At 47.8% G+C, this 24,826-nt stretch overlaps 1 protein-coding gene across 4 annotated transcripts in view; it reads left to right on the top strand.

Annotated features, from left to right (window-relative positions):
* LOC139548743 (cell adhesion molecule 1-like) overlaps positions 1 to 24,826 on the top strand; it is a 177,387-nt gene that overhangs the window by 106,566 nt on the left and 45,995 nt on the right. For 3 of the 4 annotated variants that reach the window (XM_071358526.1, XM_071358525.1, XM_071358523.1), the window contains exon 2: positions 2,524 to 2,544. The exons of the other annotated variant lie outside the window; for it this stretch is intronic. In XM_071358526.1, the coding sequence (XP_071214627.1) occupies positions 2,524 to 2,544 (21 nt within the window). The remainder of the gene's footprint in view (positions 1 to 2,523; positions 2,545 to 24,826) is intronic. 4 annotated transcript variants of the gene reach the window in all.

Genomic DNA, 24,826 nt, shown 5'->3' with positions numbered 1-24,826 from the left:
GTATTTGACTTGAGGCTGAGACAAATATGGCATGACTCAGCATGAGTGAGAGTGGTTACTACAGTAATATCACATTCAAATCCCAGATTGAATGTACAGTATTTTTTTTTTTTTAAAGCTGTTTATTTGGAAAATGTAAACACAGGATATTGTGAGCAGTAGTTGTGGCTAGACACTGGCTAGAACACAAATCTTAGACGTCACTGAAGGTAACTGGACAGTGTTCTTACTTCTGAGAAGAGGTCTTAAACCATCTGATGGCTTGCTGTTTGGAAAATGATGACCACAGCGGCCAATCTATGTTCCTTGGGTCTACTCAGCAGGTGCTGGCTTTTCCACCAAATGTCCTTTAAGAGAAAGGTCTGCATCCCTCCTCCCAACCTTTTAATTAAATGAAAGCACAGTGGGACATACACTCACACACACACACACACACACACACACACACACACACACACACACACACACACACACACACACACACACACACACACACACACACACACACACACACACACACACACACACACACACACACACACACACACACACACACACACGCCAGAAGCTGAGTCACTGAGGAGAGGAGACTGCCTGGGCCGCACAGCATCCCAGCATCCCAGCATCCTCCTCCTGCTGTTGCCACACATGCATTGTGAACACACACACAGATAACATGCGATAAGCTGCAGATCATGGCCAGAAATAAGAAGGAAAAATGTTTCCTTGACAGCATAGAGAGGGAATGTTACCTTTCCCCAAATGCTATTACCCAGCAGCCTGGAAAGAGAGGCTGCTCTCTTCCACCCTCACCAAGAGAGACCGTCTCCAGAGATATCAGTCTGGCTCACAGAGTGTACTGCAGCTCTGTGGATTCACCCAGATGACAGCCTGCTGAACACTGCTAGTATTGTCTGAAAGCATGCACATACTATCTAATGCTCAGATAGTTTGTAGATTTTACTATATGTCAGGTAATACATTCATACAACAGCATATCAGACATTTGTAGATTCTGTCTAAGTACAATAAAGTACAGAAGTCTAAGGAATATGTGTTAGAAGAGGAGGAGAGCAGGCCCAGACAAGGACAGGCTTTATTTGGAGGACGGTGGGCCTGTCTGGCCTCATTCTCTATGATTGACAGATTGCGGTGGAGGCTGCCACTTGCGGGGAATAGCATCACACGCATTTCCCCTGAAATCTGTCTATCAGTGCTGTCTAAGCAGAGAGACAGCCATGACATCTAATCACAGCCTGGCTGGCACCTCATAACTCCTGCCTAATGTGCTCCAGGTACAGGGGAGTATTGGGGATGAGGGTAGCAAGGGGGCGCAGGGGACAAGAGACAGGACCAGCGGGTATTTATAGTAGTCCTGTCTGTGGCTGTACACTTTGCCACATGAATATAGTTTTAAACTAGGCTGAGAATATAGATATATTACATCCTCACTCCTCATACTATAACAGAATAAAACACATTTTCAGTCGACTTTCTGTATGATTTGTAATCTGACATGTACCTTTATTATTATGTGCTGGTTTGTGATTTGTCTCCTGTGGGGATTCCTGCCAGGCTGAGAGAGTATAACAAGGACATGCCTTCCATTCAGGTTAGGTCAAAGATGATAACTCAGGCAAGAAGACTAGTGTGTGCCTGCTTGCTCTTTACGAAATGGTCCAATTAGATGTTAGCCTGCATCAATAGGCTTACTATAACAAGCTGTGATGTTAGAAATAGGATGCCGATAAGACTATGCAGTCAGTGGAGTTGTTTTATGAATGGCAGTTGGTCTGTGTGTGTGAAAGATGGTAGCTACCCCCAGGGTAGGGCCCCATGGAGCTGCTCTGAGCCCACTCAGAGCGGTGCTATGAGTCCAGGATGCCCAGGGTGGTGCCGTGGGGAGTTGAGAACATGCCAGTCTCCCTTGGCCTGCTGGTGTGAGATACCAGTCTCTGGTGGCTGGCCACTGTTCCGAGCGTGCGAATTCCGGTGTGCCCCAGGGCTCTCAGGGGACCTTCACTAGGCAGAGGCTGCTCTACCCCTGGGCTGGCAGGAATCTCAAACAGAGAGAGGTGGGAAAAACAAGTCCACAGATAGCTAACTAGCTACCCCTGAGCTGTTCCATATTAATATCCCCCAAACGACTGAAACTTTACAGTAGTTGTAAAAGAGGTGCTGAAAAGTTTAGATGATTTTTGTGTGGGTTTGTAAAGCGAAACACCCTAAAATACATTGGAATTTTCAGTATTTCAGTTGACACATATTCGGGATTTATGCAAGTCTCTAAAATTAAAAAGAGGAAGCGCTTAAACCAGTGGATTATGACTCATCCAAAATGAGATGAGTTTTGACAGAGTTACCTTCCGTGTGGGAATTATGAATGAATGTGTCCGTCTTATTATGAATATGGGCCTCTGCTTACAATTGTTCTGTCCTATCATGAATATGGGCCTCTGCTTACAATTGTTCTGTCTTTTTTTCCCCCTTTCCTCTCCTCCTCCTTCTCTACTGCTGCAACAGGAGCCGCTGAGACCTTGTCAGGTACTTTTGATTTTCCTCTAATGTTCATCTGACGATGTTCGATGCCATTTGCTCCACTTGCTCTTTATTTATTTGTGAAAAGCATCGAGTTGTGTGCTCATGTGCTGTGCAATCTCGACAATCGTATGTCAATCTACTGCCAATTTGATTGTATTTGTATAGCACAGCTATTGTGCATAGAGGCCATTTCAACTAAGACTATGTCAGATGGTGGCAGAGTACATTCTACATTCCCTGTTGTTAATGGCTACTGTCACTATGTTTACTGTTTGTGCATTCTATTGTTGTCTATGTCTAGTGTTCTATTGGTTGACCCATGACTGGTATGTACTGTACAAAGGGACTATGGTAGCCTACACTAAACCAAAGCTAAACATTATGTATTGTGAAAGCCCATGTCTACCACTACTATAGGCTAGAAGCTCCCCTAGTCTCTCTGTCACACTTAAGAAGAAACAACGAGCACAAAGAGCCTCTAACCTGCCAATACAGTGGAACATGAGATTGAGCAGTCCCCAACATTGATCTGCAGTGAACATGGCACAATCTGCATAAGATAATAGAGTACAGGAGAGATGCTTTTCCGAGGGGAAATGTCTCTGTACATCTCTATTCAGTCAAAGCCTTGTCAAAGCAGCATCAGACATCTGACATCAGATCAGAAACAAGATGAAACTTGAGTGAGAGATTGTCTTCAGAGATAAAAGAGATTACATTAGAAGGCCAGAAACTTTAGAAGCCCTGCTACGATGCAGAGGAGCCTTGAAACAGTGAAGCACAAATAATGCCCAATGATATTATGGCTTTTTACTTACAGATGTCCTTGAAAGAGCTTCCCTTCTTAGAGAGCAGGGCTTAATGACTGAGCTGGACATGTATGTAGCTCATAAGGCATTGAATGGGAGTGTGAGAAAGAGAGCTATTTTCATTCTTAATGACTGTAGAATGATCCTGGTTCCTCTTTGAAAAGGACAGGGCCGCTCCAGACATCGGTGACTCAGGGGAGAGGAATCAGGGGCCTGGCGCTGTCCTGCTTTCCACTGCCCCTTTCATGTTTTTCAGTGAGAAAATAAAAAGAGAGAGAGAAGTTCAAAGAAAAAAGGAATTTGAATCAAAAGGTGCCCATTCCTAACTTCTTGGAAGGAATGAAGAGAGGAACTTAGATTATATTTCTTGATTTCAACCCCCCAACTACTAAATGTTAGCGGCAGAGTTTCTTCTCGGTGTCTTGCGTTATGAGCTGCTTGTTGATGGGGCCCATCTCAGGCCGTAACATCCCGGCATTTGAGTTCACAGCCCTTTGAAGGCCCTGTAATGAATTATCTTTGACTGTGTCATTCAGTGTGTTCTGACGTAGGAACAGGAGGACAGCCATGTGTGGCAATACTGGCGCTTTGCACTCTGAGACAGCTGCTAGAATGAGGGTGAATTTATCAGCCAGTCGTCTGCACCCCATATCTCTCTCTCTCTCCCGCCTACCCCTCCCACCACCAGAAATGAATGACTGCCTCTCCTCATTTGCACCGAATCATGACCAGGATGCTGAGGCAATTGAAAATGTTTACTAGAATTGCAAAAAAGAATCCATGTTCCACAAAGTGGCCTGTTTTCCCTTTGATGGGATTACTAATCACAGTGCTGTTATTTATGTGTGTTTTGAATTGGAGATGAGCCATGGATATTGGAGAGGACCCAACCCTGCTAAGGGCTGCTGAAACCTTATGGATATTTTCTCTAGCAGTCCCTTTCCTCTCAGTCCAACAGATTGGGAACAGAATGACCTTTCTTTGAGGCTTCTTCGTGTTGCTGTTTTGACTGCCAGCTAGATTACTTTAACAAAACCGAAATAAAAACAACACTTCAAACTGTTTTGGGCTCCTCTGCTGGGGTAGGCCTACTTACTATAAGTATGTCAGAGCAGCCTTTTGGATTTCAGTCAGACACACTCAAATTAATTACACACTTCCACATTCCAACATTGGAGCACACTTAATAAACAAGAATTTGATTGTGTTATAATGAGTTAATTATGGACCAATTCGCCTTTAGAGTATTTCGCTATGCTCTAGTAGTCCACTATACATTCACACTTCAGAGGTAGTTGAAAACAGAGGCTTCTAATAATAAAACAAATATGGATTCCTCAAACATCACAGATACTCAATTAAGACAGAACACTTCCATGGAGTAGAAAAAAAGGATTTCCTTACAATAGGATAACACTCACATACCTCAAGATACTACCCATTTAGTACAGAATGTACTGTACTCTGGTCAATATCAATGTCCATTTTCAGTCATCACCATCCTGTGTTGTGTGTGTGCTTGATGAACCAATATCTGTGATGTGGAATGAAATGGAAAGTTCATTGCTACAGACAGGTCTGAGGTGTATTTCTCCACAGGAGGTTAATTTCTTGCTGGTCGCTGCATTCTCTCAGCTCATTTGAATCCTGTTAGTTTGGCTGTCTATTCCCATTATCACTATCTGAAAACGCAGGGGCTTTTTTCCACTTTGTAAATGTCAGCCCGGTTTGGAGGTGTCTGACGACTCAGGCATGCAAATGTGCTTTGGATGTTTTCTTCAGGCTGTTGCTGGGAGTCTTGTTCCTCTCCTGGTGCTAATCCGAGACATTTAAAAGCATTCTCCATTCTTCTTCTTATGCCTTTTGGCTCCGGCCCGATAGCACAAGGTGACTTTTGATTTACCCTCACCTGGAAGGCTGGAAACAAACCTTTTTTCTTTGTGAAAACCAAATGGATGCTTGGTTTCTGGCTTTAATGATGAGAACATGACCGTGCAGGTAGGCACAGGTGTGGCAATACTCAGTCAGTGGCTGACTCAGTGGCTGACTCAGTGAGTGACTCAGTGGCTGACTCAGTGAGTGACTCAGTGGCTGACTCAGTGGCTGACTCAGTGGGTGACTCAGTGGCTGACTCAGTGGGTGACTCAGTGGCTGACTCAGTGGCTAACTCAGTGGGTGACTCAGTGGGTGACTCAGTGGCTAACTCAGTGGGTGACTCAGTGGGTGACTCAGTGGCTAACTCAGTGGGTGACTCAGTGGGTGACTCAGTGGCTAACTCAGTGGGTGACTCCGTGGGTGACAAGGCTGTTGTTCCTAAGAGATGAAGAATAAAGCCCTGTGCTCAGAGACTCAGATGGAGAGCTGTAATTCAACTCTCTCTCTCTGTCTCTCTCTCTCTCTCTTTCAGTCTCTCTCTCTTTCACTTCTCTCTCTCTCTTCCACCTTCTCTCTCTTCCACTACCCCCCTTTCCTTCTGTCTCTCTCCGTCCTTCCCTGTCTCCTTTCTTTTCCTTCTCTCTCAGATGGAGAGCTATAATTCAGCTCTGTCTGTCTGTCTCCCTCCCTCTCTCTCCCTATCTCTTTCTCTCTCTAACTCCTTCTTTCTCTTTGTGTGTGAGAGGTAGTGCTTACAGCCCATCTGGCAGAGAGTCACAGGACCCACTCTGAACTGAGAGATCAATAACGCCAACCAGTGCAAATCACATCAAATCAAATCAAATGTGATTTGTCACATGCGCCGAATACAACAGGTATAGACCTTACAGTGAAATGCTTACTTACAAGTTCTTAACCAACAGTGCTTTAAGAAGTTAGGAAGAAAAATGTGTTAGGTAAAATATAGATAAGTAGAAAAATTGAAAATAAAAGTAACAAATAATTAAACAGCAGCAGTAAAATAACAATAGCGAGGCTATATACAGGGGGTACCAGTACAGAGTCAATGCACCGGTTAGTCAAGGTAATTGAGGTAATATGTACATGTGGGTAGAGTTAAAGTGACCATGCATAGATAATAAACAGAGAGCAGCAGCAGTGTAAAAAGAGGGGTCTGGGTAGCCCTTTGATTAGCTGTTCAGGAGTCTTGTGGCTTGGGGGTATAAGCAGTTAAGAAACCTTTTGGACGTAAACTTGGTGCTCCGGTACGGCTTGCCGTGCGGTAGCAGAGAGAACAGTCTATGACTAGGGTGGCTGGCATCTTTGACAATTTTAGGGCCTTCCTCTGACACCGCCTAGTATAGAGGTCCTGGATGGCGGGAAGCTTGGCCCCAGTGATGTACTGGGCCGTACGCACTACCCTTTGTAGTGCCTTGCGGACGGAGGCTGAGCCGTTGCCATACCAGGCAGTGATGCAACCAGTCAGGATGCTCTCGATGGTGCAGCTGTAGAACCTTTCAAGGATCTGAGGACCCATGGCAAATATTTTCAGTCTCCTGAGGGGTAATAGGCTTTGTCATGCCCTCTTCACGACTGTCTTATTGTGTTTGGACCATGATAGTTTGTTGGTGATATGGACACCAAGGAACTTGGAACTTGAACTCAAGGAACTTGAACTCAACCTGCTCCACTGCAGCTCCATCGATGAGAATGGTGGAGTGCTCGGTCCTCCTTTTCCTGTAGTCCACAATCATCTCCTTTGTCTTGATTACGTTGACAGAGAGGTTGTTGGCCTGGCACCACACGGCCAGGTCTCTGACCTACTCCCTATAGGCTGTCTCATCGTTGTCGGTGATCATGCCTACCACTGTTGTGTCATCGGCAAACTTGATGAGGGTGTTGGAGTCGTGCCTGGCCATGCAGTCATGAGTGAACAGTGAGTACAGGAGGGGACTGAGCACGCACCCTTGAGGGGCCCCCTTGTTGAGAATCAGCGTGGCGGATGTGTTGTTACCTACCCTTACCACCAGGGGGCGGCCTGTCAGGAAGTCCAGGATCCAGTTGCAGAGGGGGGTGTTTATTCCCACGGTCCTTAGCTTAGTGATGAGCTTTGAGGGCACTATGGTGTTGAATGCTGAGCTGTAGTCAATGAATAGCATTCTCACATAGGTGTTCCTTTTGTCCAGGTGGGAAGGGCAGTGTTGAGTGCAATAGAGATGGCATCATCTGTGGATCTGTTGGGGCAGTATGCAAATTGGAGTGGGTTTAGGGTTTCTGGGATAATGGTGTTGATGTGAGCCATGACCAGCCTTTCAAAGCACTTCATGGCTACAGACGTGAGTGCTACGGGTCGGTAGTCATTTAGGCAGGTCCCCTTAGTGTTCTTGGGCACAGGGACTATGTTGGTCTGTTTGAAACATGTTGGTATTTTAGACTCAGTCAGGGACAGGTTGAAAATATCAGTGAAGACACTTGCCAGTTGGTCAGCGCATGCTCAGAGTACACATCCTGGTAATCTGTCTGGCCCTGCGGCCTTGTGAATGTTGACCTGTTTAAAGGTCTTACTCACATCGGCTACAGCGAGCGTGATCACACAGTCGTCCGAAACAGCTGATGGTTTCATGCATGCTTCAGTGTTACTTGCCTCGAAGTGAGCATAGAAGTAATTTAGCTTGTCTGGTAGGCTCGTGTCACTGGCCAGCTCTCGGCTGTGCTTCCCTTTGTAGTCTATAATAGTTTGCAAGCCCTGCCACATCCGACGAGCGTTGGAGCCAGTGTAGTATGATTCAATCTTAGTCCTGTATTGACGCTTTGCCTGTTTGATGGTTCGTCGAAGGGTATAGTGGGATTTCTTATAAGCTTCCAGGTTAGAGTCCCGCTCCTTGAAAGCGGCAGCTCTACCCTTTAGCTCAGTGCGGATGTTGCCTGTAATCCATGGCTTCTGTTTGGGGTATGTACGTACGGTCACTGTGGGGACGACGTCATCGGTGCACTTATTGATGAAGCCAGTGACTGATGTAGTGTACTCCTCAATGCCACCGGAAGAATCCCGGATCATATTCCAGTCTGTGCTAGTAAAACAGTCCTGTAGATTAGCATCTACTTCGTCTGACCACTTTCTTATTGACAGAGTCACTGGTGCTTCCTGCATTAGTTTTTGTTTGTAAGCAGGAATCAGGAGGATATAATTATGGTCAGATTTGCCAAATGGAGGGCGAGGGAGAGCTTTGTACGCGTCTTTGTGTGTGGAGTAAAGGTGGTCTAGAGTTTTTTTCCCTCTGGTTGCACATTTAACATGCTGGTAGTAATGAGGTAAAACAGATTTGAGTTTCCCTGCATTAAAGTCTCCGGCCACTAGGAGCGCAGCCTCTGGATGACTGTTTTCCTGTTTTCTTAAGGCCGTATACAGCTCATTGAGTGCGGTCTTAGTGCTAGCATTGGTTTGTGGTGGTATGTAGACAGCTACAAAAAATACAGATGAAAACTCTCTTGGTAAATAGTGTGGTCTACAGCTTATCATGAGATACTATAAGGTAGTGGTGCAACGGATCACAAAACTCACGGTTCGGATCGGATCACGGTTTTGAGTCACGGATCGGATCATTTTTTGGACCAGCAAAAAAAAAAGGGAGATAAATAAAACTCTGCTTTCCATTTACTACTTAAAGAACATTTCAATGTTTAAATACAATCTTAAAATATTCAATACTCAATTGTTAAATTAAAGTGCAATTCTTCCTTTGAACAATAGTGAATGAAAAAATAGCCTGTGTCCACATAAAAAAAAATAAAGCAAAGCAGACCTGAGCTTATAACTTCAAATTATTTTTCAAAAAGATGAGGATGTCTACATTGTCTGGGGAGAGGGTAGACAGTCTGCAGTCACTATGTCCCCTGCCGTGGAGAACACCCTCACTAGGAACTGAAGTGGCAGGTACAGCCAGGTAGCGTCTTGCCATCGTGTTAATGTGAGGGTATTTACACTCATTGCTTTTCCACCAGTGGATCACCATCCACTGGAATGCATCTTGCTGCCTTGTAGAATGTCACCTCCTCTTTGATGGCAAATGTCTTGCCTGTGTCCTTGCTCGCAAAGGTCTCCCCGAAAAGCCCCTTCATGGCCAAATTATTTTGTGGAGGAGATGCCTCTGAGTCTGCTCCTGCCAGCTTTGCGGCTTGACCCTGCAGAAAAAATGTTGATCTTGATCTATTAAACTAACAAATTATTGATTTTCCTATTTCATAGAACTATAATTGTGGCAATAACATTTAATAAAATCCATTATTATTATTCCAAATCAAAAATGGATGATAATAGCAATAGCATAGTGTCACGCCCTGGCCTTAGTATTCTTTGTTTTCTTAATTATTTTGGTTAGGTCAGGGTGTGACATGGGGAATGTATGTGGTTTTTGTAGTGTCTAGGGTGGTTGTAAGGTTTAGGGGGTTTATTAGAGTAGTTGGGTTTATGTTTAGTATAGTAGTCTAGCTGTGTCTATGGTTGAGTGTAGGTATCTAGGAAAGTCTATGGTTGCCTGAATTGGGTCTCAATTAGAGACAGCTGGTTATTGTTGTCTCTGATTGGGAGCCATATTTAAGGCAACCATAGGCTTTAGCTGTTTGTGGGGAATTGTCTATGTTGAACGTTTGTAGCCTGTGTGTGTGCACTACGTTTATAGCTTCACGGTCGTTTGTTGTTTTTGTATAGTTTGTAATAGTGTTTCGTTTCATGTTCATCTTCGTAGTAAAATAAAAGAAGATGGCTTATTTTCCATATGCTGCGTTTTGGTCCGTCTCTCCTCCACACGATCGTGATAGAATTCCCCACCAACATCGGATCAAGCAGCGTGTGCAACAACAACAGGACCCACCTACACAGGACTATTGGAATTGGGAGGAAATTCTGGACCGCGAAGTACCAGGAGAATATAACCGCCCCAAAGCTGAGCTGGAGGCAGCGAAAGCAGAGAGGCGGAGATATGAGGAGGCAGCAAGGAAACAAGGCTGGAAGCCCGTAAGTCAAACCCAAAAATTTCTTTGGGGGGGGGGGGCTCTCGGGTAGTTTAGTTGGGTCAGTCGGGAGACGTGAGCCAACTCCTCCTGCTTACCGTAAGGAGCCGGTGAGGGCGGATTTGGAGGAGAGTGACGCAGAGACAGTAAAGGAGTTAATGGAGAAATTGGAGGAGAGAGTTATGAGGGATGTATTGGTTTGGTGTATGAGGCACGGCATCCGTCCGAATGAACGTGTTGGTGATTTAATGTCACCGGGAACAGCTCTCCATACTCGTCCTGAGGTGCGTGCTAGCCGTCTGGTTAAGACAGTGCCTACAGCACGCACAAAGCCTCCTGTGCGTCTCCAGAGTCCTGTGCGTCCTGTTACTGCTCCTCGCACTAGCCCTGTGGTGTGTGTTCCCAGCCCAGTACCACCAGTACTGACACCACGCACCAGGCTTCCAGTGCGTCTCCAGAGCCCTGTTCCTCCTCCACGCACTCTCCCTGTGGTGCGTGTCTCCAGCCCAGTGCCTCCAGTCCCGGCACCACGCACCAAGCCTCCTGTGCGTCTCCAGAGCCCTGTACGCACTGATCCTTCTCCCCGCACTCGTCCTGAGGTGCGTGCCCTCAGCCCGGTACCACCAGTTCTGGTACCACGCACCAGTCCTATAGTGCGCCTTGAGAACTCAGTGTGCCCTGTTGTTGTTCCCCGCACTAGCCTGAAGGTGCGTGTCCTTAGCCCGGTACCTCCAGTTCCGGCACCACGCACCAGGCCTACAGTGCGTCTCAGCCGGCCAGAGTCTGCCGTCTGCCCAACGGTGCCTGAACTGCCCGTCTGCCAAGCGGCGCCTGAACTGCCCGTCTGCCAAGCGGCGCCTGAACTGCCCGTCTGCCAAGCGGCGCCTGAACTGCCCGTCTGCCAAGCGGCGCCTGAACTGCCCGTCTGCCCAACGGCGCCTGAACTGCCCGTCTGCCCAACGCTGTCTGAACTGTCCGTCTGCCAAGCGCCGCATGAACTGCCCGTCTGTATTGAGCCTTCAAAGCCGCCCGTCTGCCATGAGCCTGCAAAGCCGTCCGTCTGCCATGAGCCTACAGAGCCGTCCGCCAGACAGGAGCCGCTAGAGCCTTCCGCCAGACAGGAGCCGCTAGAGCCTTCCGCCAGAACGGATCAGCCAGAGCCTTCCGCCAGACCGGATCAGCCAGAGCCTTCCGCCAGACCGGATCAGCCAGAGCCTTCCGCCAGACCGGATCAGCCAGAGCCTTCCGCCAGACCGGATCAGCCAGAGCCTTCCGCCAGACCGGATCAGCCAGAGCCTTCCGCCAGACCGGATCAGCCAGAGCCTTCCGCCAGACCGGATCAGCCAGAGCCTTCCGCCAGCCATGACCAGCCAGAGCCGTCAGCGAGCCATGACCAGCCAGAGCCGTCAGCGAGCCATGACCAGCCAGAGCCGTCAGCGAGCCATGACCAGCCAGAGCCGTCAGCGAGCCATGACCAGCCAGAGCCGTCAGCGAGCCATGACCAGCCAGAGCCGTCAGCGAGCCATGACCAGCCAGAGCCGCCAACCAGACAGGATCTGCCAGAGCCGCCAACAAGACAGGATCTGCCAGAGCCGCCAACCAGACAGGATCTGCCAGAGCCGCCAGCCAGCCATGAGCGTCCAGAGCCGTCAGCCAGCCATGAGCAGCCAGATCCGTCAGCCAGCCATGAGCAGCCAGATCCGTCAGCCAGCCATGAGCCGTCCAGCCAGGATCCGCCAGAGCCGTCCAGCCAGGATCCGCCAGAGCCGTCATCCAGCCAGGATCCGTCCCTCAGTCCGGAGCTGCCGTCCCTCAGTCCGGAGCTGCCCCTTATCCTGGTGCTGCCCCTTATCCTGGTGCTGCCCCTTATCCTGGTGCTGCCCCTTATCCTGGTGCTGCCCCTTATCCTGGTGCTGCCTCTTAGTCCGGTGCTGCCTCTTAGTCCGGTGCTGCCCCTTAGTCCGGTGCTGCCCCTTAGTCCGGTGCTGCCCCTTAGTCCGGTGCTGCCCCTTAGTCCGGTGCTGCCCCTTAGTCCGGTGCTGCCCCTTAATTCAATTCAATTCAATTCAATTTTATTTTATATAGCCCTTCGTACATCAGCTAATATCTCGAAGTGCTGTACAGACACCCAGCCTAAAACCCCAAACAGCTAGTAATGCAGGTGTAGAAGCACGGTGGCTAGGAAAAACTCCCTAGAAAGGCCAAAACCTAGGAAGAAACCTAGAGAGGAACCAGGCTATGAGGGGTGGCCAGTCCTCTTCTGGCTGTGCCGGGTGGGGATTATAACAGAACTATGCCAAGATGTTCAAAAATGTTCATAAGTGACAAGCATGGTCAAATAATAATCATGAATAATTTTCAGTTGGCTTTTCATAGCCGATCATCAAGAGTTGGAAAACAACAGGTCTGGGACAGGTGGCGGTTCCATAACCGCAGGCAGAACAGCTGAAACTGGAATAGCAGCAAGGCCAGGCGGACTGGGGACAGCAAGGAGTCACCACGGGCGGCAGTCCCGACGCATGGTCCTAGGGCCCAGGTCCTCCGAGAGAAAGAAAGAGAGAAGGAGAAAATTAGAGAGAGCCAAGATTTTCAAAATGTTCATAAATGACAAGCATGGTCAAATAATAATCAGGAATAAATCTCAGTTGGCTTTTCATAGCCGATCATTAAGAGTTGAAAACAGCAGGTCTGGGACAGGTAGGGGTTCCATAACCGCAGGCAGAACAGTTGAAACTGGAATAGCAGCAAGGCCAGGCGGACTGGGGACAGCAAGGAGTCACCACGGCCGGTAGTCCCGACGTATGGTCCTAGGGCTCAGGTCCTCCGAGAGAAAGAAAGAGAGAAGGAGAAAATTAGAGAGCGCCAAGATTTTCAAAATGTTCATAAATGACAAGCATGGTCAAATAATAATCAGGAATAAATCTCAGTTGGCTTTTCATAGCCGATCATTAAGAGTTGAAAACAGCAGGTCTGGGACAGGTAGGGGTTCCGTAACCGCAGGCAGAACAGTTGAAACTGGAATAGCAGCAAGGCCAGGCGGACTGGGGACAGCAAGGTGTCATCATGCCCGGTAGTCCTGACATATGGTCCTAGGGCTCAGGTTCTCAGAGAGAAAGAGAGAACGAAAGAATTAGAGAGAGCATACTTAAATTCACACAGGACACTGGATAAGACAGGAGAAGTACTCCAGGTAACCAACTGACCCTAGCCCCCCGACACATAAACTACTGCAGCATAAATACTGGAGGCTGAGACAGGAGCGGTCAGGAGACACTGTGGCCCCATCCGAAGAAACCCCCGGACAGGGCCAAACAGGAAGGATATAACCCCACCCACTTTGCCAAAGCACAGCCCCCGCACCACTAGAGGGAAATCCTCAACCACCAACATTACAATCCGGAGACAAGGCCGAGTATAACCCACAAAGGTCTCCACCACAGCACAAACCAAGGGGGGGCGCCAACCCAGACAGGAAGATCACGTCAGTAACTCAACCCACTCAAGTGACGCACCCCTCCTAGGGACGGCATGAAAGAGCACCAGCAAGCCAGTGACTCAGCCCCTGTAACAGGGTTAGAGGCAGAGAATCCCAGTGGAGAGAGGGGAACCGGCCTGGCAGAGACAGCAAGGGCGGTTCGTTGCTCCAGAGCCTTTCCGTTCACCTTCACACTCCTGGGCCAGACTACACTCAACCATATGACCTACTGAAGAGATAAGTCTTCAGTAAAGACTTAAAGGTTGAGACCGAGTCTGCGTCTCTCACATGGGTAGGCAGACTGTTCCATAAAAATGGAGATCTATAGGAGAAAGCCCTGCCTCCCGCTGTTTGCTTAGAAATTCTAGGGACAATTAGGAGGCCTGCGTCTTGTGACCGTAGCGTACGTATTGGTATGTACGGCAGGACCAACTCGGAAAGATAGGTAGGAGCAAGCCCATGTAACGCTTTATAGGTTAACAGTAAAACCTTGAAATCAGCCCTTGCCTTAACAGGAAGCCAGTGTAGGGAAGCTAGCACTGGAGTAATGTGATCAAATTTCTTGGTTCTAGTCAGGATTCTAGCAGCCGTATTTAGCACTAACTGAAGTTTATTTAGTGCTTTATCCGGGTAGCCGGAAAGTAGAGCATTGCAGTAGTCTAACCTAGAAGTAACAAATGCATGGATTAATTTTTCTGCATCATTTTTGGACAGAAAATTTCTGATTTTTGCAATGTTACGTAGATGGAAAAAAGCTGTCCTTGAAACAGTCTTGATGTGTTCGTCAAAAGAGAGATCAGGGTCAAGAGTAACGCCGAGGTCCTTCACAGTTTTATTTGAGACGACTTTACAACCATCAAGATGAATTGTCAGATTTAACAGAAGATCTCTTTGTTTCTTGGGACCTAGAACAAGCATCTCTGTTTTGTCCGAGTTTAAAAGTAGAAAGTTGTCAGCCATCCACTTCCTTATGTCTGAAACACAGGCTTCTAGCGAGGGCAATTTTGGGGCTTCACCATGTTTCATTGAAATGTACAGCTGTGTGTCATCCGCATAGCAGTGAAAGTTAACATTATGTTTTCGAATAACATCCCCAAGAGGTAAAATATATAGTGAAAACAATAGTGGTCCTAAAACGGAACCTTGAGGAACACCGAAATGTACAGTTGATTTGTCAGAGGACAGACCATTCACAGAGACAAACTGATATCTTTCCGACAGGTAAGATCTAAACCAGGCCAGAACTTGTCCGTGTAGACCAATTTGGGTTTCCAGTCTCTCCAAAAGAATATGGTGATCGATGGTGTCAAAGGCAGCACTAAGGTCTAGTAGCACGAGGACAGATGCAGAGCCTCGGTCTGACGCCATTAAAAGGTCATTTACCACCTTCACAAGTGCAGTCTCAGTGCTATGATGGGGTCTAAAACCAGACTGAAGCATTTCGTATACATTGTTTGTCTTCAGAAAGGCAGTGAGTTGCTGCGCAACAGCTTTTTCTAAAATTTTTGAGAGGAATGGAAGATTCGATATAGGCCGATAGTTTTTTATATTTTCCGGGTCAAGGTTTGGCTTTTTCAAGAGAGGCTTTATCACTGCCACTTTTAGTGAGTCTGGTACACATCCGGTGGATAGAGAGCTGTTTATTATGTTCAACATAGGAGGGCCAAGCACAGGAAGCAGCTCCTTCAGCAGTTTAGTAGGAATAGGATCCAGTATGCAGCTTGAAGGTTTAGAGGCCATGATTATTTTCATCATTGTGTCAAGAGATATAGTACTAAAACACTTAAGTGTCTCTCCCGATCCCAGGCCCTCGCAGAGCTGTGCGGATCCAGGACAGCTAAGCCCTGGAGGAATACGCAGATTCAAAGAGGAGTCCGTAATTTGCTTTCTAATGGTCATGATCTTTTCCTCAAAGAAGTTCATGAATTTATTACTGCTGAAGTGAAAGCCATCCTCTCTTGGGGAATGCTGCTTTTTAGTTAGTTTCGCAACAGTATCAAAAATAAATTTTGGATTGTTCTTATTTTCCTCGATTAAGTTGGAAAAGTAGGATGATCGAGCAGCAGTGAGGGCTCTTCGGTACTGCACGGTACTGTCTTTCCAAGCTAGTCGGAAGACTTCCAGTTTGGTGTGGCGCCATTTCCGTTCCAATTTCCTGGAAGCTTGCTTCAAAGCTCGGGTATTTTCTGTATACCAGGGAGCTAGTTTCTTATGACAAATGTTTTTCGTTTTTAGGGGTGCAACTGCATCTAGGGTATTGCGCAAGGTTAAATTGAGTTCCTCAGTTAGGTGGTTAACTGATTTTTGTCCTCTGATGTCCTTGGGTAGGCAGAAGGAGTCTGGAAGGGCATCAAGGAATTTTTGTGTTGTCTGAGAATTTATAGCACGACTTTTGATGCTCCTTGGTTGGGGTCTGAGCAGATTATTTGTTGCGATTGCAAACGTAATAAAATGGTGGTCCGATAGTCCAGGATTATGTGGAAAAACATTAAGATCTACAACATTTATTCCATGGGACAAAACTAGGTCCAGAGTATGACTGTGGCAGTGAGTAGGTCCAGAGACATGTTGGACAAAACCCACTGAGTCGATGATGGCTCCGAAAGACTTTTGGAGTGGGTCTGTGGACTTCTCCATGTGAATATTAAAATCACCAAAAATTAGAATATGATCTGCTATGACTACAAGGTCTGATAGGAATTCAGGAAACTCAGAGAGGAACGCTGTATATGGCCCAGGAGGCCTGTAAACAGTAGCTATAAAAAGTGATTGAGTAGGCTGCATAGATTTCATGACTAGAAGCTCAAAAGACGAAAACGCCATTTTTTTTTTTGTAAATTGAAATTTGCTATCGTAAATGTTAGCAACACCTCCGCCTTTGCGGGATGCACGGGGGATATGGTCACTAGTGTAACCAGGAGGTGAGGCCTCATTTAACACAGTAAATTCATCAGGCTTAAGCCATGTTTCAGTCAGGCCAATCACATCAAGATTATGATCAGTGATTAGTTCATTGACTATGACTGCCTTTGAAGTGAGGGATCTAACATTAAGTAACCCTATTTTGAGATGTGAGGTATCACGATCTCTTTCAATAATGGCAGGAATGGAGGAGGTCTTTATCCTAATAAGATTGCTAAGGCGAACACCGCCATGTTTAGTTTTGCCCAACCTAGGTCGAGGCACAGACACAGTCTCAATGGGTATGGCTGAGCTGACTACACTGACTGTGCTATTGGCAGACTCCACTAAGCTGGCAGGTTGGCTAACAGCCTGCTGCCTGGCCTGCACCCTATTTCATTGTGGGGCTAGAGGAGTTAGAGCCCTATCTATGTTGGTAGATAAGATGAGAGCACCCCTCCAGCTAGGATGGAGTCCGTCACTCCTCAGCAGGTCAGGCTTGGTCCTGTTTGTGGGTGAGTCCCAGAAAGAGGGCCAATTATCTACAAATTCTATCTTTTGGGAGGGGCAGAAAACAGTTTTCAACCAGCGATTGAGTGCTGAGACTCTGCTGTAGAGCTCGTCACTCCCCCTAACTGGGAGGGGGCCAGAGACAATTACTCGATGCCGACACATCTTTCTAGCTGATTTACACGCTGAAGCTATGTTGCACTTGGTGACCTCTGACTGTTTCATCCTAACATCGTTGGTGCCGACGTGGATAACAATATCTCTATACTCTCTACACTCGCCAGATTTAGCTTTAGCCAGCACCATCTTTAGATTAGCCTTAACGTCGGTAGCCCTGCCCCCTGGTAAACAGTGTATGATCGCTGGGTGATTCGCTTTAAGTCTAATACTGCGGGTAATGGAGTCGCCAATGACTAGGGTTTTCAATTTGTCAGAGCTAATGGTGGGAGCCTTCGGCGTCTCAGACCCCGTAACGGGAGGAGTAGAGACAAGAGAAAACTCAGACTCAGACTCCGACTCGCTACATAATGGGGAGAACCGGTTGAAAGTTTCTGTCGGCTGAATGAGCGACACCGGTTGAGCATTCCAACAGCATTTCCCTCCAGAAGCCATGAGAAAGTTGTCCGGCTGCGGGGACTGTGCGGGGGGATTTATACTAACGTTACTATCTGTACTTACTGGTGGCACAGACGCTGTTTCTTCCTTTCCTACACTGAAATTACCCTTGCCTAACGATTGCGTCTGAAGCTGGGCTTGTAGCACAGCTATTCTCGCCGTAAGGCGATCGTTCTCCTGTATATTATGAGTACAGCGACTGCAATTAAAAGACATCATGTTAATGTTAGTACTTAGCTTCGGCTGTTGAAGGTGTTGACGAACCATGTCCAGATAAAGCGTCCGGAGTGAAAAAGTTGAATGAGGGAAGAAAGTTGCGATGGAAAAACTAAAAATATAAACGGTAATTAAAAACAAAACAAAAAAAATGTAAAGTTGTCAGCTAGCAAGGTAAAGTAAAGTTGGCAGCAAAACGCACAGCAACACGTCTGCAGACTCAACAGGTAGTCAACAGGTAGTGACGCAGGTCCGGTGCTTCCCCTTAGTCCGGTGCTGCCCCTTAGTCCGGTGCTGCCCCTTAGTCCGGTGCTGCCCCTTAATCCAGTGGTGTTAATGTGGAGGGTGGCCATTTGGAGGAGGCTACGAAAGCGGGTAGTGACTATGGTGGGGTGGGGACCACGACCAGTGCCGGAGCCGCCGCCGTGGACGGAAGCCCACCCAGACCCTCCCCTAGACTTTGTGCTGGTGCGCCCGGAGTTCGCACCTTAAGGGGGGGGTTATGTCACGCCCTGGCCTTAGTATTCTTTGTTTTCTTAATTATTTTGGTTAGGTCAGGGTGTGACATGGGGAATGTATGTGGTTTTTGTAGTGTCTAGGGTGGTTGTAAGGTTTAGGGAGTTTATTAGAGTAGTTGGGTTTATGTTTAGTATAGTAGTCTAGCTGTGTCTATGGTTGAGTGTAGGTATCTAGGAAAGTCTATGGTTGCCTGAATTGGGTCTCAATTAGAGACAGCTGGTTATTGTTGTCTCTGATTGGGAGCCATATTTAAGGCAACCATAGGCTTTAGCTGTTTGTGGGGAATTGTCTATGTTGAACGTTTGTAGCCTGTGTGTGTGCACTACGTTTATAGCTTCACGGTCGTTTGTTGTTTTTGTATAGTTTGTAATAGTGTTTCGTTTCATGTTCATCTTCGTAGTAAAATAAAAGAAGATGGCTTATTTTCCACATGCTGCGTTTTGGTCCGTCTCTCCTCCACACGATCGTGACACATAGACTAAGATTAGACTGCACTATATTTATTATTTAAGTAATTCACTCAGTGGTGAGATCACTATGTCCTCCGGTATAGGGCAGGGTCTAGGTGAGACAGGGACTTGAACCTTGGATACAGTGCAGTAGATCTATGAAGGTAGTCCTGTACATTAGGGGGGTATCTGGGGTTCAGGTCCTCTCTAATGGCAGCCTTGACATCTCTAGTGATGGTGCTGTCTTCCTCACTCGAGGCCATGGATTGTAGAATCCTTGTTTTCAGAGGTAGGATCATGGACACAGATGGTGCAGTTTCAGTGCTCAATAGGGTTGTAACCGTTTTGAGGGGTTTGAGCACCTGGAGGACCTCCTCTGCCACTTTCACGTCATCATCAGACAAGGTGATGATGTCTTTATTTTTTTTCAGGGTCTTGTCTGTCAGTGCAGAGTATACAGCTGCCTGCTGCTCAAGATAGCGCTCCAACATGTCATAAGTGGAGTTCCATCTTGTTGTGACATGGTGTATGAGCTTGTGGGTCGGTAGCTGTAGCATTTCTTGCTTGGTCTTAAGCACGTGAGCGGTTGTTGTGCTTCGGTGGAAAAAGGAAACCACCTGCCTGATCCTCCCAAGCAGGCGGTCCATCTTGTTCACTGAGTTTACCCTTTGGGATGCTAAATTGATCACACGTGCAAAGCAAGCTATCTGTGGCCCCAGTCCAGCTTCTATCACTGCATTTACTTGGTTCTTGGCATTATCTGTGGTGGTTGGGATATTGCTATTGGGCCTCTCTAGCTTCCACTCTGCTACTGCTCCTAGCAGTACCTGCTCCAGATTTGTGCCTGTGTGACTCTCATAGAGGGGGCGTGTCTGTAGCGCCGGACTTAGCATCTCCCACTCATCTGTGGTGTAGTGAGCAGTCACAGTCACGTAGCTTTCCGTTGCCCTGGAGGGCCACCCATCTGTGGTGAGGGACACAGAGGATGCCTTGGATAATTTGTCGACATATTTGATATTTTCCTGTTCATAAAGGGCGATTTCGAGGGGATTTCGTAGCGTGGCTCAAGCACTTTCACCATATTTTTAAACCCTTTGTTTTCCACAACAGAGTATGGCCTCATGTCTGCAGCGTTAAACATCCCAATAGATTTGGTGATGGCTTTAGCCCGGTCTGATTCTGCAGCAAAGGACTGCTTAAATGCCGCGGTGAGAAGTTGTTGTCTCTTGGCTGAGTTGGCTCCCGTCACTGACACACCAGGGTGATGACGCTTTACTGTGTGGTCATGCACAATGTATTTCCATGATCTTACGGCTTTCTTGTGGCACAATGCCTACACACCGTAATGGTGTTGTCCACCACCCTTCTTCCGTCATCACATTTGACAGGGAAGCCAAAATGCTCCGATACATGAGACTTAAATGAAGCGGGAGGCTTTTCCAGTTCTTCAGCTCCTCCGCCAGCCATGGCTGTCACTGCTCTTTTTTCTTCTTTGCTTTTTGCAACGCGAGCATCCAGGATTGATTCGTTGGGATTCAACACGCCCCCGTTCACGTGAACCGTACACACATCTTTTCACTGCAACTCTGCATCGAGATTTAGGGAATTATTACTTTTAAAAGCAACAGTGGCAGTAAAACTGTATTTCACACTATGATGGTTAAACTTTGCAATTGATCCGCGGTTCACATGCGTGCCGAACCGCGGGGGGTGATCCGTACGGATCACGGATCAACTACGGTGCGTTACACCACTACTATAAGGGCACAAGGCGAGACCCAAATGCAGACACAGGAGGCAGATGGTTGAGCTCCGATATTTATTACAACAAAAGGGGTAGGCAAAAGGCAGGTCAGGGACAGGCGAGAGTTCTTAAACCAGGTCAGAGTCCAAACAGTACCAGGCAATAGGCAGGCTCGAGGTCAGGACAGGCAGGGGTTCAGTGATCAGGCCAGAGTCCAAACAGTACAAGGGGATAGGCAGGCTTGAGGTCAGAACAGGCAGAGTAGTCAGGCAGGCGGATTCGGCATCAGGACAGGCAAGGGTCAAAACCAGGAGGGCTAGGAAAAACTGAGACAGGGAAAAATAGGAGCTAGGAAAAACGCTGGTTGACAGAATGACAGGGTTGCCATCAGACAGAGGGAGCCCAGTGACAAAGTCCAGAGAGATATGGGACCAGGGACAATGAGGGACAGGTAGTGGCTGAAGGAGGCCAGAAGGAGCTTGCCGTGGAGTCTTGTTCTGAGCACACACTGTGCACACCGCGACAAAGGCAGAGATGTCAGGAGAGGGCGGAAGAGAGCATCATGCTTTACATTTTCGGACCCTGGGCGGTAGGAAATGGTGAAGTTGAATCTTGTAAACAATAAAGCCCACCCGGTCTCCCTGGAGTTAAGGCGCTTGGCTGTACGGAGATATTCCACATTTTTATGGTCGGTCCAAACCAAGAATGCTTGGTCTGCTCCTTCCAGCCAGTGCCTCTACTCTTCCAGCACCATCATGACCGCCAGGAGTTCTCGGTTGCCTACGTCGTAGTTCCTCTCTGCAGGATTGAGACGATGGGACAGGAAGGCACAGGGATGGAGCTTTTGGTCCTGGGCAGATTGCTGGAACAGGATGGCCCCCACTCCAACATCTGAAGCATCAACCTCTACCACAAATTGATGGGACGGATCCAGATGGACGAGGATGGGTGCTGTGATGAACCGATGCTTCAGGTCCACGAAGGCTCTGTCGACCGCTGGAGACCAAGTGAACGTTACTTTGGGAGAGGTGAGTGCAGAGAGGGGGGCCGCCAGAGTGCTGTAGCCCCGAATGAAACGGCTTTCACAAACAATTGGTTCTCCAGGAGGCGCTGAAGGACTTGTCTGACATGAAGAATGTGTTCTTCGGCAGACTGTGAAAAAAACAGAATGTCGTCAAGGTAGACGAACACAAAACGGTTTAGCATGTCCCGGAGCACATTGTTGGAATGCACATGCCTGGAAGACAGCATGTCTGCTGTTGGTGAGTCCAAACGGCATGACCTGGTACTCATAATGTCTGCTGACTGTGTTAAAGGCTGTCTTCCACTCATCTCCTTTCCGTATCCGAACCAGGTGGTAGGTATTCCGAAAGTCCAGTTTGGAAAAAATGGTGGCCCCCTGGAGAGGTTCGAAAGCCGAGGAGAGGAGTGGTAGGGGGTAACGATTCTTGATTGTTATATCATTCAGACCCCGGTAGTCAATGCACGGACGCAGGGTCTTGTCCTTCTTCTCCACAAAGAAAAACCCTGCGCAGGCAGGAGATGCCGACAGACGGATGCCTCCAGTAGCCAGAGACTCCTCTATGTATTCTTCCATGGCCTTAGTCTCCGGGTCGGATAGAGAATATAGCCAACCACGAGGTGGTGTGGTGCCTGGGAGGAGCTCAATGGCACAATCATAAGGACGGTGCAGGGGAAGAGAAGTAGCCCGTGCCTGACGGAAGACCTCCAGAAGGTCATGGTACTCAGTGGGGACGGCAGAGACATCCATGTCTTTGCTTACGTCCTGAGCGGAATGTCTCAAGGACGGCTGTGCCGCTTTTAGGCAATGAGAATGACAAAACGGGCTCCAACCCAGGATGGAGCTCATGGTCCAGTCAATAACAGGACTGTGTTTCTTGAGCCAAGAAAATCCCAAAACCACAGGAACATGGGGGGAATCGATGAGGAGGAACTGTGTATGGGTGACTCTTCCAATAGAGCGGCCGGCCAGTGCCCTTGCATCCATGGGGACAGAGAGAAGTTGAGTGGGAATACCTCATTCAGAAACCATGGTAGCATCCATAAAACTTTTATCAGCCCCAGAGTCAATGAGCACCCGGAGAGACTTAGACTGGTATCCCCACAGCAGAATCACAAACAAAGGCGGATGGGTGATGGAAGTTAGGGGACTCCCAGTCTGGCTCACCGGAGTACTTTTACCGACTAAAGAAAAGGGTTTCTTAACAGGGCAAGTGGCTTTATAATGTCCTGCCCTTCCACAGTACAGACAACAGTTAGAAGCCTACATGAGTGTTCCCCAACCGATAACCTAGCTTTTCCCAGTTGCATGGGCTCAGGAGTATCCAACTCGCCTGTCGCCGATGATTCTCTGGGAACCTTGGGTGTTTTCGGCTCTCCTCAGGAATAAAAACTTCAGGGATTTCCGGATTCCTTCGGATGGTCACCAGCATCAGCAGACGAACGAGTGTTCCCGAGACCCGACCTCCTCTCACACCAGCATTCTCATAGGCGCCCATCAATCCTAATCGCCAGGGCGATGAGGGAATTTAGGTCCCGTGGTATTTCCCGAGCTGTGAGCTCGTCCTTTATCCCCTCCGACAGTCCGTGGAGGAAGGTTTCAAACAGAGCCTCCAGATTCCAGGAACTCTCGGCGGCCAATGTGCAAAAATCTACTGCGTAGTCTGCCACACTACGGGAGTTTTGATGTTTTGATGTACATGCATAGTTTTCAAGCTGCCTCCCTCCCGGGCACCGGAGAATTGAAAACCTTCCTCACTTCTGACATGAATTCCTCCAGGCTATGGCACACAGCGGATTGCTGCTCCCACACAGCCGTTGCCCAGGAGAGTGCCCTTCTGGACATTAGCATGATTACATTTGAAAAAAAGAAAATTACACTTCGACCGGTCCGAAAGGAAAAAAGAGGTCTGGAATTCAGAAATGAGGGCGCACTAGGAAAGGAAAGCCCGGCATGTACCAAGATCACCTGCATAACGCTCCGGAGGAGGAAAGCGGGGTTCTCGAGGAGCCGGGGTAGGTTGAACAAATCCACTAGTAGTAGAAAGGTTACTGGGTGGTTGGGAGGTCTCAGAGGTGGCAGGCTGCCTATGAGCTAACTCACTAATTTGCTCCATTATAGCCTTGAACCCTTGGTCATGGGGTTCAGTCAGGGAATGAAGCCCTTCCAAAAGGTCCAGCAGTAGCTCCTCATGCCTCCCAATGGTGGCTCCCTGCAGGGAGACAGCGTGACGGAGCTGGTCCAAGTTAGCTGGGTCTGTCATGGCCAGTTCGTACTATAAGGGCACAAGGCGAGACCCAAATGCAGACACAGGAGACAGATGGTTGAGCTCCAATATTTATTATAACAAAAGGGGTAGGCAAAAGGCAGGTCGGGGATAGGCGAGAGTTCATAAACCAGGTCAGAGTCCAAACAGTACAAGGGGATAGGCAGACTCGAGGTCAGAACAGGCAGAGTGGTCAGGCAGGCGGATTCAGTGTCAGGACAGGCAAGCGTCAAAACCAGGAGGGATAGGAAATTAACAGAGACTGGGAAAAAATAGGAGCTAGGAGAAACGCTGGTTGACTTGGCAAAACTGGCACAGAGAGACAAGAAACACAGGGATAAATACACCGCGGACTAATGGAGAAAAGAGGAGACACCTGGAGGTGGGTGGAGACAATCACAAAGACAGGTGAAACAGATCAGGGCGTGACAGATACTCTACCTCAGGCGAGCAAAACCTAGAGAATTACTTAGATTTCGTGCACCAGTTGTTGTTTACAAATATGCATAGACCGCCACCCCTTGTCTTACCAGAGGCCGCTGTTCTATCCTGACGAAAAAGCTTAAAACCCGCCAGCTGCATGTTATTCATGTCGTTGTTCAGCCACGACTCGGTGAAACATAAGATATTACAGTTTTTAATGTCCCGTTGGTAAGATATACGTGATCATAGTTTGTTTCTTTTATTATTGATTGATTGTACGTTGGCTAATAGGACCGATGGTAAAGTTATATATTTGTCCACGATACCTTTGTCTCTTTCTCCTGCGAATTATTGGGATGAGTGCCATGTCGGGCGTCTGAAGTAAATCCTTCCCGTACGACTCGTTGAAGAAAAAGTATTCCTCCAGTGCTCCACGGGACCTAAATCACTGT

The sequence above is a fragment of the Salvelinus alpinus genome, chromosome 22, assembly GCF_045679555.1.
Source record: "Salvelinus alpinus chromosome 22, SLU_Salpinus.1, whole genome shotgun sequence".
NCBI classification, from domain to species: Eukaryota; Metazoa; Chordata; class Actinopteri; order Salmoniformes; family Salmonidae; genus Salvelinus; species Salvelinus alpinus.
This window is presented reverse-complemented; position numbering and strand designations above follow the sequence as displayed.